This window comes from Populus alba, chromosome 5 (assembly GCF_005239225.2).
Source record: "Populus alba chromosome 5, ASM523922v2, whole genome shotgun sequence".
In the NCBI taxonomy this organism is placed as follows: domain Eukaryota; kingdom Viridiplantae; phylum Streptophyta; class Magnoliopsida; order Malpighiales; family Salicaceae; genus Populus; species Populus alba.
This window is the reverse complement of record NC_133288.1, coordinates 18,843,981-18,856,555: the sequence shown is the minus strand read 5'-3', so window position 1 is coordinate 18,856,555 and position 12,575 is coordinate 18,843,981. Positions and strand designations below refer to the sequence as shown.

The 12,575-nt window shown below is 32.9% G+C and overlaps 2 protein-coding genes across 5 annotated transcripts; one reads left to right on the top strand and one right to left on the bottom strand.

Moving 5' to 3' along the window:
- Positions 1-464: 464 nt before the first annotated feature.
- On the top strand, positions 465-3,739 carry LOC118061793 (uncharacterized). Of its 2 annotated transcripts, XM_035075366.2 has the most exons (10): positions 466-750; positions 855-916; positions 1,043-1,162; positions 1,298-1,397; positions 1,609-1,689; positions 2,000-2,049; positions 2,168-2,318; positions 2,405-2,461; positions 3,071-3,192; positions 3,287-3,739. In XM_035075366.2, exons 1-10 carry the CDS (start codon positions 679-681, stop codon positions 3,495-3,497), a joined length of 1,026 nt encoding a protein of 341 aa, XP_034931257.1. In that variant the 5' UTR covers positions 466-678; the 3' UTR covers positions 3,498-3,739. The 2 variants fall into 2 exon arrangements, with proteins under 2 accessions (XP_073265492.1, XP_034931257.1); XM_073409391.1 differs by lacking the exon at positions 1,609-1,689 and having other exon boundaries at positions 465-750.
- On the bottom strand, positions 3,684-7,831 carry LOC118061792 (probable choline kinase 3). 3 transcript variants are annotated; one of them, XM_035075364.2, is made up of 8 exons: positions 7,626-7,831; positions 6,900-7,286; positions 6,067-6,188; positions 5,792-5,987; positions 4,982-5,099; positions 4,787-4,834; positions 4,099-4,199; positions 3,684-4,010 (listed from the first exon to the last, which is right to left on the bottom strand). In XM_035075364.2, the coding sequence occupies exons 1-8, from the start codon at positions 7,740-7,742 to the stop codon at positions 3,867-3,869; spliced, it is 1,233 nt and encodes a 410-aa protein (XP_034931255.1). In that variant the 5' UTR covers positions 7,743-7,831; the 3' UTR covers positions 3,684-3,866. The 3 variants fall into 3 exon arrangements, with proteins under 3 accessions (XP_034931255.1, XP_034931256.1, XP_073265491.1); XM_035075365.2 differs by lacking the exon at positions 7,626-7,831 and adding an exon at positions 7,455-7,613; XM_073409390.1 differs by lacking the exon at positions 7,626-7,831 and adding an exon at positions 7,383-7,589.
- Between the last annotated feature and the right edge of the window lie 4,744 nt (positions 7,832-12,575).

Sequence of the window (12,575 nt, the reverse complement as noted above, 5' to 3'; positions counted from 1 at the left end):
ACTGAATTTTGTTATTATGAAAACTTTTAAAAAATAATAATTATAATGTAAGTTTTTTTATTTTAAAAATATTTTTAAATTAATTTTGCTTTATATGAATTAATATATTTATTTTAAATTGATTTTTAATACATATCTATATAATATAATATTTATTAATTAATTTATTCTTTTATTTAAAATATTTTGGCTCCATTGAATGACTAAACAATTGTTAATCATAGATCATAAAAGTCAACTGCGCGCGCGCGCGCACATGCATCTCAGAATGGGAGACCGCTTCTAGAAAGAAAGTTGTGGTCGGCTTCTCCACTACGTGGCGCAATTTTACACAAGCGTATGGATTTTCTTTAATTTGTATTCCAACCCTTTTATTTTCCCAACCAAGTATCTTAACTCTTTGATTGTGATTAGTTATGTACTAAATATTATTTTAATATATTTATTAATAAAAAAAACTTTAGAAAATAATGATAAGCACCCCTACCCGATTCCTAATAATAATAAAAGTTTACAGAGAATATTGATACCCAAATACAAAGAGAAATCCATTTGGAATCATCCAATCGAGAAATTTCAAGAATTGAAAAAGCTTCATTAAACCAAAAAAGGAAAAAAAAAAAAAAAAAGGACTTCGAACTTTGAAGAGTACACGAATAACAAACCGAGCAATATTATATGGTAATCGCAACACTGCATTTCGAAATCCACGTCCATTCTGTTAGATCACTCTCGATGTTCCTTCTCAAGGTACCCCTGCAATCCCTCCCTCTCTCTTTTATTTCTGTCCTCTTTTCCTGTCTTTTTTTTTTTATAACTAAAGTGGAATTTTTGTGCCTGTCCTGTGGTAACAGACATGGAGAGCTACTGCATTTGGTGTTTATGGGTACCTCAATTTCACCAAATCCGCTTTCATGTAAGTAAACTTCCATGTCTTTGTTATCTCTTTTTTCTTCTTGGCCTCTGTTTTATCTCTGACGTCGTGTTGTCCATGTTTTCTTTTCGTTCTTGAATAATACGAATTTCCCATGATTATTTACAGGGAACACTCCAAGAAATTCAACCCGGAAGATACGCAGGCGAGGATTGATGGGAAGAATTGTGTAGTAACAGGGGCTAATTCTGGCATTGGTTATGCAACTGCCGAGGGTCTTGCATCACGGTTATCATCCTTTTTTCCTTTTAACTTCATATCATATAAAGTGCTTTCTTTTCTTCTTGAATTTAAGGTCTTTAAAAACGTTCTTGAAATTAAATATTTATCGTAGCTCTATATTTTGTCAATAATGTTATTCAGTGGGGCAACAGTGTATATGGTGTGTCGTAGCAAGGAGAGAGGGGAGGCTGCTCTTTCTCAAATTCAATCTACAACAGGAAACCAAAAGGTCCATTTGGAGGTATGATGCTGACCACTCCGGCAGTGATTTTGTTCCTTTTTAACTGTTAGCGAATCTCTCTATGCTCAAGAACTTCTATTTGAAAACTTTTGGTGAATTAAAAAAAAGTGGGAATTGTATTGTATTTATGGTTGCTAACATGGTGCATGGACAGCAATTTTTAAGCACTTTGTTCTGATGTTAAATGCCTTGCTACTTTTAACTCTTGCAGGTTTGTGATCTTTCATCTATCAGTGATATCAAGTCTTTCGCATCCAGGTTTTCTTCAAAGAATGTGCCAGTTCATGTTTTGGTAAAGTTATACATCTTTTGACACAATCCCTATGAAAGAGAGTGTTATATTTGCATTTCTATGGTGTACAAGGTCTGTAACTAGCTGGCTGACTGGCTGTACGTATTGTGGTTATGGAACATGCTTCTTACTTTCATGATTCTGAAACTATATTTTGCAAATCCATTGAAGAAAATTATCTGGTTCATTTTTATGATTCTGGTCATGTGACAATCTGATGGAACTTAGTTTGGAATTATTTAGACTGATATTTTTGTCACTTCCTATGAATTAATGGAAGTCTGATGTGGGTATACTTTTCTGCCTTTAGGTTAACAATGCTGGTTTGCTTGAGAATAAACAAACTACCACATCTGAAGGGTGACTTGTCACTTATTGATATTTTACATCAAAAACCAAATTTTGATTAACACATTGAAGTCTCATTGTTTCCCATATAGAGAAATTAATTCACTGCTTTAATTCTCTTTTACTGCAGATTTGAACAGAATTTTGCTGTGAATGTGCTGGGCACTTATTCCATGACTGAATTGATGTTGCCTTTGTTGGAGAATGCTGCACCTGATGCTCGAGTCATCACGGTTTCCTCTGGTGGAATGTACACAGCTCCCTTGACCACAGATCTACAGGTAACTTTTGTTGTGAAATTCTTTACTGTCATTTTTGCAGCTGGATGGATACTTATGGAACTCACAACTAATTTTTCTCAATGCAGTTTAGCGAAGGAAAATTCAACAGTGCTGAACAGTATGCTCGAAACAAGCGAGTTCAGGTTTGTTATTTTTACATGCTAGAGCTCACATATCTTCTTCACTCATAAATTGCTTGGATGTTGTGATTTTGTGGATATCACCTTGCACTTGCTTTCCCTCCTTCAGCTGAGTTGGTTTCATTTACATGTTGAAAAGGACAGAATGTTTTGGATTTATATTTTAGCTCTGATTCTTGTTTTATCCTCTCCTTCATTCTCGATGCACATATTCTCTTCTTTTGTTGCTTTTTGATATATATTTTTTTAATTGGTTTCCAAATATATTTCCAAATATAGGGTTAGAAATTGATTTCATCCTGTTCATTGTGATGATATATTTTGCTATCAACTCATGGTGCGAAAATGCATGAAAGATGGCCGATGCATTAACCGAATTGAATCATGTTGACTCGGGTAACATGTTTTGAAAACCATGTAAACCAGATGGTGGTGCGGATAGAAAAATTTCTAGTTCTATCAATTTCTGTTTTCCCTCAACTTCTTTCTGCCCAGTGTTTTTGGAAGAAATTTAGGCTGCATTGAATAAGGGTGTGCATGCAATCGTTTATATACCACTCTGAAAATTAAATGATGATTTTCTTCAAGTGGATAACTGCCTTTCTTTCTTAGGTGGCATTGACTGAGAACTGGGCTGAAATGTACAAGGACAAAGGAATCTCGTTCTATTCAATGCACCCGGGTTGGGCTGAGACACCAGGAGTTGCTAATAGTTTACCTGATTTCAATAAATCGTAAGAAACTTTTTTGTTTATTATGATTGCAATAACTCCAATTTATTCCACTCACCTGCACATGTATTCTTACTTTGAATTCTACGTGTTCCAGATTATCAGGAAAGCTAAGAACAAGCGAGGAAGGGGCAGACACTGTTATTTGGCTGGCTTTACAACCCAAAGAAAAGCTGACACCAGGTGCTTTTTATTTCGATAGAGCTGAAGCTCCCAAGCACCTGATGTTTTCTGCTACTAGAGGCTCTCATTCATTGATAAACAACATTGTCGAGGATCTTCGTTCCATGTCCAGACTTTCTTCTTGAATTAAATGCACCGGTCAATGCTTATAATGAACTTTTGTTTTTAGATTTTTCGTTTATAGTTAAATTTGAAAGTGATGATAGCTTCAGCTGGAGTGGTGGTTCAAGTAATTCTGCTCGTGTATTCACAGCTTATAGCTATGGTGGTTCCGATGTCTCGGTGTATTTTCTGTTTTTACAATGGAAACATGTTAAACTATCTGCATCTTTTTATATGGATAACGAAATCATTTGCTATAGAATTACTCATTTTGTTTGAAAGATAACATCTAGTCAAGCATATACCATGACACAATTACAGAAGCTGTGGATCAGCCTGTGCCCTAGACAAACAGCCCAGTGCTGCATTCCTACGAAGATTTGACCTAGGAATTACCCTGATCCCGTACCGTACGCTACATATCCATTTACATGGTTATCGGAGGATCCCAGGAGTCTTTTCTTTCTCAGCCAATACTGCCGAAACCTTTGCCTAGCATACTCCATATAGTCGAAGTCTATTTTGTTCACATACCCCTGCAACCAGTAGAAACACGTTCCATGAAATCACTCACGCATGCTCTTGTGAATAACAAGGATAAAGCAAGATGCTGAATATACTTACCGAGATTATTCCCCATAATCCCCAAAAGAGATGGCTGGCCAGAGTGTACCTTTCCACCTCATGAAGTAGTAGCACTGCTTCATCTTCACTGGGCTGCTTCCCTGTGAATAACAGGAATTTTCCATGTAAAATAAAATGAGAATTCTCTTATAATTTGCAACACCATAAAATTCAATTACTCAGTAGTATTTCATAAAAAGAGACCCAGCAAAATGACAAATTTTACGAGTCGTGTTGCTGCCAAAGTCATTGTGCTCCATTTTTCAACACATCTTATCTAGTCACAAGTCCAAAGACACCTAGGCGTACAGGAAAATTGAACTTCCGTGTTTGAATGAGCATTGTTGATCTAAAAGTCACATTACCAGAGGCAGTCAAGCATGTCTATTAATGGCACGTGTTGATGACATCAGTGTTGACCTGACCTGTTCCATTCCATTACCGATCGATAATTTATCGTGTCCAGGTCAAAATGGAATACCCATGGTCAAAGAGCCATTAACATCAGCAGTAAGCTTTTGCAAACCTTAAGACTAGAAGAAAACACAGTTCGTGGAAACTTGTTTTCTTTTTTTGTTTTTCTCTTTACATTCATGTTCAACAATATATAGATCAATCATACACTTAACAGTTGAACTTCTTGTCTCATAAACTTCAATTTAAATGCACAAAAAATCTATAAACTAACCTGCAGAACTTAGATATGTGTCAACAAATCTGCGGCGCTCCTCAAGTCCTGTTTGCAGATGCAATAAAGGAAAGCAAACTGATTAGTCCAGAGGGATAAAGTATGATCTAGATCACAAAACATTGAAATGGAGAAAGGGTAAAATATGGAGACAGCAGAATTGAAGGATAAAAAGAAATTCGAGAAGTTGCACACCTGGGTATTTATTATAGTCCAAGATATGTGGTGTTTCCGAATGATAATTCGCTACCATTTCGCAGAAGTGATTTGCAAGGTCATATGCAACAGGATTGAAACTTGCATACTCGTAATCCTATAAAAGAACGAGTGATTTATAAGGAAAGGAATGCCTTTTATCAACAAAGTTAGTCCTAAGCATATTTTCTTACAATTGCATTTCATCAATCACAATACTGAGCAGAGAATAACCCTAACAAATAAGGCATATACAGAATAGCATAGAATGCTTCAAGGTATTGATAGAATGCAAGTGTAAAAAGGGAGGAACAGGGCACTTTATGAAAATCCGGTTGAAGTTTGGCAATTGGAAATCTTATACAAATTATGAAGTACATTTTTAATTAAGTGATTGGATGACTACTATTTTCAAGTTCATAACTTGAAAAGCAATGAAAAAACTGTATTTTAACATCGAAGAATTCAGCCATGCAAATAGAAAACAGCCTTGTGAATATCATTAGATATCATATAGAGGAAGAGAAGTAATACCTCAAAAGGGGCGGACCTGTCCACTTCTTATTTTTCATTTTTTTTTCTTTTATATCATTTGTGCAGTTGAAAACTTCTGCTGCGATTAGATAGCAGTAGATTGCACTGTCACCATGCAAACATCATTTGCAGTTTCTTGCTATAAGAATTTCAAACTAAACGAGATGCTACTACTGTATGTTTTCATGGAATTGGGATATATCATGCCATTGAGCTCCAAAAACAATGATCTTGTATAAAGTTACATAACATAGTTAACAAAACAAGGAAACTTACGATTAAGGTGATTGATCTTGTCTCTTCATCGAGCATTATGTTGCCATACTGCAGGTCATTGTGACAAAACCCAATATCTAGATAGTCATGTGACAGCTCCTTCTCTAGCATACTGATCTCATCTTCTAGACTATCCAAACGAAATTCTTTCACACATTTGGCAGAGCACATGCTTTTGGCTTCAACCAGCCAGTCCCTAGGAAGATCAGAAGAAAGGCATCAGAATATTTTCAATTATAAAAGAAAGACCTTTAACTTCATTATCATATCAATACCTCATCCTGTTCCAGAGGAGTACAGTCCTAGGACCGGGCATCTCAAGATTGTGGAACTCTCTCATCTTCGCAGCCACCAGAGCAGATATTTCATGGTCACGAAGATCAGCAGCTGATAGTGTCTGGACATCCACCCAAGAAAAGGAGGAAAATGAAAGACAAGATTAGTTGATTTATAACAAGTACTGCACCTTCTCCCTCAGCGCTGGTTTCCTCGGATAAAATCTGATCTAAGGAGGTCAATGCGAGATTCCTAGCCATGGTTCAATCTATCAAGCTAAAGATAAACTTTTCACAAATCATTATGTAAAAACCAATTATTCAATCTGCTTGTCAACTGACAGAGTTTGTTTTTATTAAACCCAGTAACACATAGCTATAGCTCCCAAATTCAATCGAGCTACAATAAATACTGCTAATAAATACTGCTGCAGCAGTATCCATTTGACTCTGATCCCATCCTGGAAATATGATATGTTCGCTGCAAAAAGTACAAGTAAAAAAAGGGAAAATCCCCAAATTCATGCAAGGTGAAAAAACTATGCACCAACAGAACTGTACATACATACATAAGCGCCTGGTTTTAACTTCTAATCCAACTGTTTACTTTTGCGAAAGAAGGTCATTATTCCACAGCCCTGGGGCTCTTTAACTCAATTTGTGTCCTCTGATTTAGTCCCAACATAATGGGAGCAGAAATATACTTCCACAAACTTGAACATGTAAGATTATGAAGGAGATACTTTATATTTGTCAACTGGTAATAAAATGGTGGATATAATTAAACTTCAAAATCACCATTAACTTAAGGAAGAGGTTCAAATTTCGCTTACTCTAGCATGAATGAACTCTTCAACCCTTCCATCAGCAAACCGGCCAAGAAGCCTAGGACCTTGTCCATGCTTTGACATGCACTCAAAAGTCCTAATCTCATCATCCCTGTTGAAAAAAGCTTCAACACCTTCACCATAAATCCGAACCAATAATTTTCGATCAAGATTACCACACTTTGTAGGCCAGTTTATCTGGAAAACCTCATTAGTCATAGCCCCCTTCAAAGGTATCACCTGCAATGATTCCATGTCATCAACCACATCTCCCCACTCCGATCCTACTAATCGAAGGACTTTCTTCAGCTCATCTGGTAAAATACCGTCGACGAATCCATTTGTTTTCATCACCATCTTTGTAGGAAAAACCTTGTTGTGACGAAGTTTTAGCTGCAAGAAAGTATGATAATTGGAATCAACTCCAGTCCTTTTAACTTATAGATAATCAATCACAGTCCAAAACAAAAACAAGAACTTAAACAAAACCTTCAAGAAACACAAAAGCCAAGCAATTCCCAAAAAAAAAGAAAGAGAAAAACGTGATGTAGAAAAACACACCCCAATAAACAGAGACAAGGTCCGAGAAATGAAAGCAATCTAAGATCGTTGAAGCTAAGAATTTATAACACCCAAAAGAAAGACCAGCCAATTAAATATTGGGTTATAATATTAGAAACAAAGAAAATGAGATTATAATTGTATTTATTTATATTCTAATCCTAAGGTTACCGTCTCCTCCTTGCTGATGATAAAAGAGGGCCGCGAGTAGAATCTGGTGGGATTGCGTGTCAGATTCTGTGAGACAGTTACACACGGAGGCGCGGACCAGTTAAACAGGCGAATCATGATCTGACACGTGTGTAGAACAGAGCGGAATCTTTGTTGCCGATTTTTACAGCAACACGGAGACTTTGTGTGATTGCTAGGGACAGCAGAAAATGTTCAAAGTCAGAAAAACACTAGATGTCGGTCCTTAACCGATCCCAAAGGTCAAATAATTTATCTAAGAAAAGATAACACGTGTTACTTGTTTGGTTTTTTTACATGCCTATTCAATATTATTTAAAGAGTCTTTTTTGTGGAATTTTCTAGGTAGAAAGAAAATATCCGCTTGGTTGGATTGGAGGAGGATGCAAAGTCCAACGTTGCCCTTTTGTTTTGCTAGAATAACATACTTTTTTTTATTTTTATGAAATAGTACTTTTTTAAAAATATTATTATTATTAAATATAATAAAATAATTTTCATATTTTTAAAAATAATATTTAAACATGTCACGTCTAAAATATGACATGTTGTGAAATTTAAATGTCTTTCCAAATAAAAAAATACATAATATATATATATATATATCAAAATCCATTGTTGTTGCCACTACCACCTCAACCCTTTTTCTAGTTTTACAAGAAAAATAAGCATACTACTACATTACTATAAATTTGTGTTTGCTTGAATTGAAATGATATAATTGTTTAGGTTGAATTTAGGATTTATTGAATTAATGATAAATTAGTTATAAATACCATCAATTAGGTTGATTTGATATATATGAACATGAAAATTAGTTTAATTAATTATGTCTTACGTTTAATTTTGGATAAGTTGTTGAATGAGGAATTTTATATGGATTGTTTGAATCAACTAGTAATGTAATTATTTATGTTTGATGATTTCGGGCAATAGAGTATAAATGCAATATAATTATGATGAATTACATGTTGCATTGAATTGTTAATAAATTGATAAATTTGGTATTTTTTTTTGAATTATTTTAATTTATTATGAATTTGGGTTTGATTTAATGCAATTAAGTATGAAAATATCAATTAGATTTGATATCATAAATTATGTTTAATTTTAGTCAAGTTTGCTTTTATGTTAAATTTTGGTAGTTTGATGGAATTTACTATGAACTTTGTCAATTAGGGTACAGGTAATGCAATTTAGTTAAAATTATGTCTAGTTAACTAGAACTCGATTTGTTTTTTCTTACATAATGTCTTGTAACATATTTATGTTATGTCATTACGGTGACACTATTGTTCCTAATATGAACAGTAATATCACATTAAATGGCGAGAGTAATTTGTTGTTAAATGATAATTCAGGCATGTTATATGCAAAAATGAAAGAAGTTATTTTCCATGGACTTAGATGGAATTATAATGATATCAATGTTGAAATAAATTGAAGGTGTTGAATTCGTGAACACCAATATTTTCTAGTTCTAGTTATGTGTTATGGTAGTTTTAAGACCATGAATGATTCTTTAATCCAAAGTGGTTTGAACATGATTGTATTGTATGTGAGTAGTTGACCAAAAAATGTGTTTGTTTCAACTTCTTCTGGTCTTTCAAAGTTAGATAATAAATGAAAAAATAGCTTATTGTCGGATAATATGTTGTAGACAATAAATGATACAATATTTGACAATTCATTTACTGACCAGCATCGATTTGACTACTCTAAGCCCAGTGACAATAAAGATGATGAGACATTAAACCCAAATATAACAGTAAATGTTAATGGTGATGTTGATAATGATGTTGATGGTGATGATGATAATATTGATGATGAAATGATATCTCATGTCCTGAATTTGTAGATGCTTCTAGGTTTAGTTTTGTTATTTCTCATGATTGGGTACTTGGTAATAGATGTATGCTAAAAAGGTCTGATTTGCAGGTTGGATAAACATTTAGTAGTAAAAATAAATTGGTTCATGCAATTAAATGGTGACACATTGCACATTCAATTTAATATTAAATCCAAGAGTCTGATTCAAATTCTACATTTGTTCAATTACAATATATACAAGCACCTAAATGTAAATGTATTTGCATAAGGGATATCATAAAAGGTCAAACTCATTTGAGATAGCAAGGTTAAAAGGGTCATACATATTTGTTTCGACTTTTGTCCAAAATAACCATCATCAGCTTTATGCGAATTTTATTACTAATGTTATATCAACTTTTTTTATTCAAATATCTTTTAATGAAAGTTGCAAGTATACATGATGAAATAAAATTGCACTGCAAGTACAAAATATTATATGATAAAACATGGTTTGCAAAACAAAAGGTGTTTGAGTATCTTTTTGGTTCACATGAAGAGTCTTTTAAAAATTTACCTGGGTTGTTGTTGGTAATAAATAAATCAAATCCTGAAATAGTTATTGATTAGACACGCAAAAGAAATCTTAATGATAGTATAATAATTTTTTAGAGAGTTTTTTTTGTCATTTAGACCTTGAATTAAAGGTTTCGAGTAATGTATACCACTTATCAATGTTAATGGCATACATTTGTATGAGCGATATGATAGAAAGTTATTGATTATAGTTGCTTTTGATACAAATAATAAGATATTCCTATTGGCTTTTGCACTTTTTGATGAAAAAATAATTTTGATTGAAGATGGTTTTTGCTTTGTTTACAAAGATACATTACTAATGATAGAACATATATATGTATAATATCATATAAACATGCAGGTATAAAATAGGTTAACTCGTGATCCAGGTTAAGAGATTGGAATAACCCAACATAAAAAAACAAAGAAAACCACAAAGTAATTTTTTTTTTTAAAAAAGAATGATTAATGATGAAATTGAAAAAGAGAATAAGTTAAATAAAAAATTATGATGTTAACCCGTATAAGCTTTTTAAACATGTGACTCGAGTCATTAGACTAGAAGCATCCTATTTAGAAAATCCAAGAAGCTCAATTCTCAATCAAATCAAATGTTGAATTATAATTTTTTTTTAAATCAATTATACAAAAAAAATCCAAAACAAAAGGTAGTGATTAAGAGAATGATGATCAAAATTGAAATAAAAAATAATTTAGAGGACAACTTCAATTTTATTGAATGGTGAAATCGAAAACAAAAATTAATTTAACAAAAAAACAAAAAAGAAGTCAAGAGAATAAGAATCAAACTAGAAAAAATAACATATGAAAAATTTTAACAAAGAAACAAGAACAAAAATTAAAAATAAAAAGGAATAAGAACCAGAGTTGAAGCATTAGTAAATAAAAGGATAGCTTTGAAATCTTGAATGGCCAACACAAATTTTAAGAGGAGAAGAGAGAAAAGAGAGGGGGGAAAGTTATTTGTGACAAACCATTTTAACCATCACTACCACGCTTTGTCCCATCAGGAAAAGACACTGTGATGATTCCAATAATATGGCAAAAATAAATTTTTATTTGCTAGGAGTTGCAACATTTACATCTCACACGGCAACAAATTTTTTATTTAAATAATATTTTATGTTTATTAAAAAATTAAACTGTTTCAATTAACTTGATAATAATACAAAAAAACAAGGTTAAAAAGATTTTAAAAAGTACATAGATGAAAGTTTTAAATTTTTTTATTTTAAAAATAAATTAATTATTCTACAATTATTTTTTAAAAAAGTAGAAAGATAAAAAGGCTTTTATATGCTGTTTTTTTTTTTTTTAGTTTTTAAGAGCAGCTTAATCATTTTATTGTGCATAAAAAAAAATACATTTACCCTTAATAAATCTTATAATATGTAACGAGCCACGTGAAAAGATAAAATTATCCCAGCACTAAGACTATTGATTTTTTTTAGAAGGATATAAAAAGATACTTCTGCCCTCTAATATGTGATGAGCCATGTGAAAAGATCGAGAAAGATATTATAAGATTGATAGAAGTAAATCCAAACTTCTATTTTGTAAAATAATAATTATTATTGATTTTTTTCAAGAAAGATAAAATAATAATTATATTATTCAAATGGATAATGAAGTGTGTTGACGTACCATGAAAATCCCTTACGAGATGAGTACAAAAAAGATATCAAATCCAAACCTCTGTTTTGTAAAAGAAAAAAAGATATATGAGTCAAAAAAGTAGAGATGTTCATTTAATGCGTCGAGGACTCTTGGCAGTTTGCTGATACTCATATATCCCGGGCTTTATTTTCTAGGGAGCAAATACGAATTTGGTTATTATTAAAAAAAATAATCAAATTAAATTTTTTTTTTAAAACTAAAACCGGTTTGAACCGGCTGGTTTTGGTTCGGTTTGGTTTTTTAAGGAAAAAAACTAGTTTTTTCCGGTTTGGCTCGGTTTGTTCGGTTTTGGCTCGGTTTTTTTCTGGTCTTGGCTTTGTTTTTTTCCGGTTTGGCTTGTTTTTTTAGGTTGGCTTGGTTTTTTCGGTTCGGTTCGGTTTTAGAAGCCTAAAACCGATACCGAACTGAACCAGTCAGTTTTTTTAAAATTTTAATTGATTTAATCGGTTTTTATTCTCGGTTTTGTTATTTTTTTCTTGGTTTTCTCAGTTTCTCGGCTTTTTTCTCACCCTTGATATCTCTAATCCCTGTTTACAAGATGTTCTTTTTTCTTCTTTTTTTATGTTTACGAGATGTTCTTTTTTTTACGAGATGTTCTTTGTTTAGCCAGGGAGGGGTAAGAAAAAGTAGAGAAACTGGTCAGATAATATTGGTCCAGAAAAGAAGAAATTGTACGGATTTTCATCTGAAACAGATGGTTTAGCATATCTAAGTTATAGGAGGAACCCGGGGGCATGGCATGCACCTGAAATGGAAATTAAACGCCACCGGTACCTAAAATAAAAACACCATGCATGAATTGGGCTCTTGGGGAGCTGTACCCTTGTAGTTAATGATTTGATAACT

Coding starts and splice junctions, on each gene's coding strand:
- LOC118061792 (XM_035075364.2), bottom strand. CDS start 7,742: ATGATTCGCCTGTTTAACTGGTCCGCGCCTCCGTGTGTAACTGTCTCA. Junction 4,200..4,786: donor CACATATCTAAGTTCTGCAG/GTTAGTTTATAG, acceptor TGTTATTCACAG/GGAAGCAGCCCAGTGAAGAT. Junction 4,011..4,098: donor GATTATGGGGAATAATCTCG/GTAAGTATATTC, acceptor TACTGGTTGCAG/GGGTATGTGAACAAAATAGA.
- LOC118061793 (XM_035075366.2), top strand. CDS start 679: ATGGTAATCGCAACACTGCATTTCGAAATCCACGTCCATTCTGTTAGA. Junction 1,163..1,297: donor GCCGAGGGTCTTGCATCACG/GTTATCATCCTT, acceptor AATGTTATTCAG/TGGGGCAACAGTGTATATGG. Junction 2,319..2,404: donor CCTTGACCACAGATCTACAG/GTAACTTTTGTT, acceptor TTCTCAATGCAG/TTTAGCGAAGGAAAATTCAA.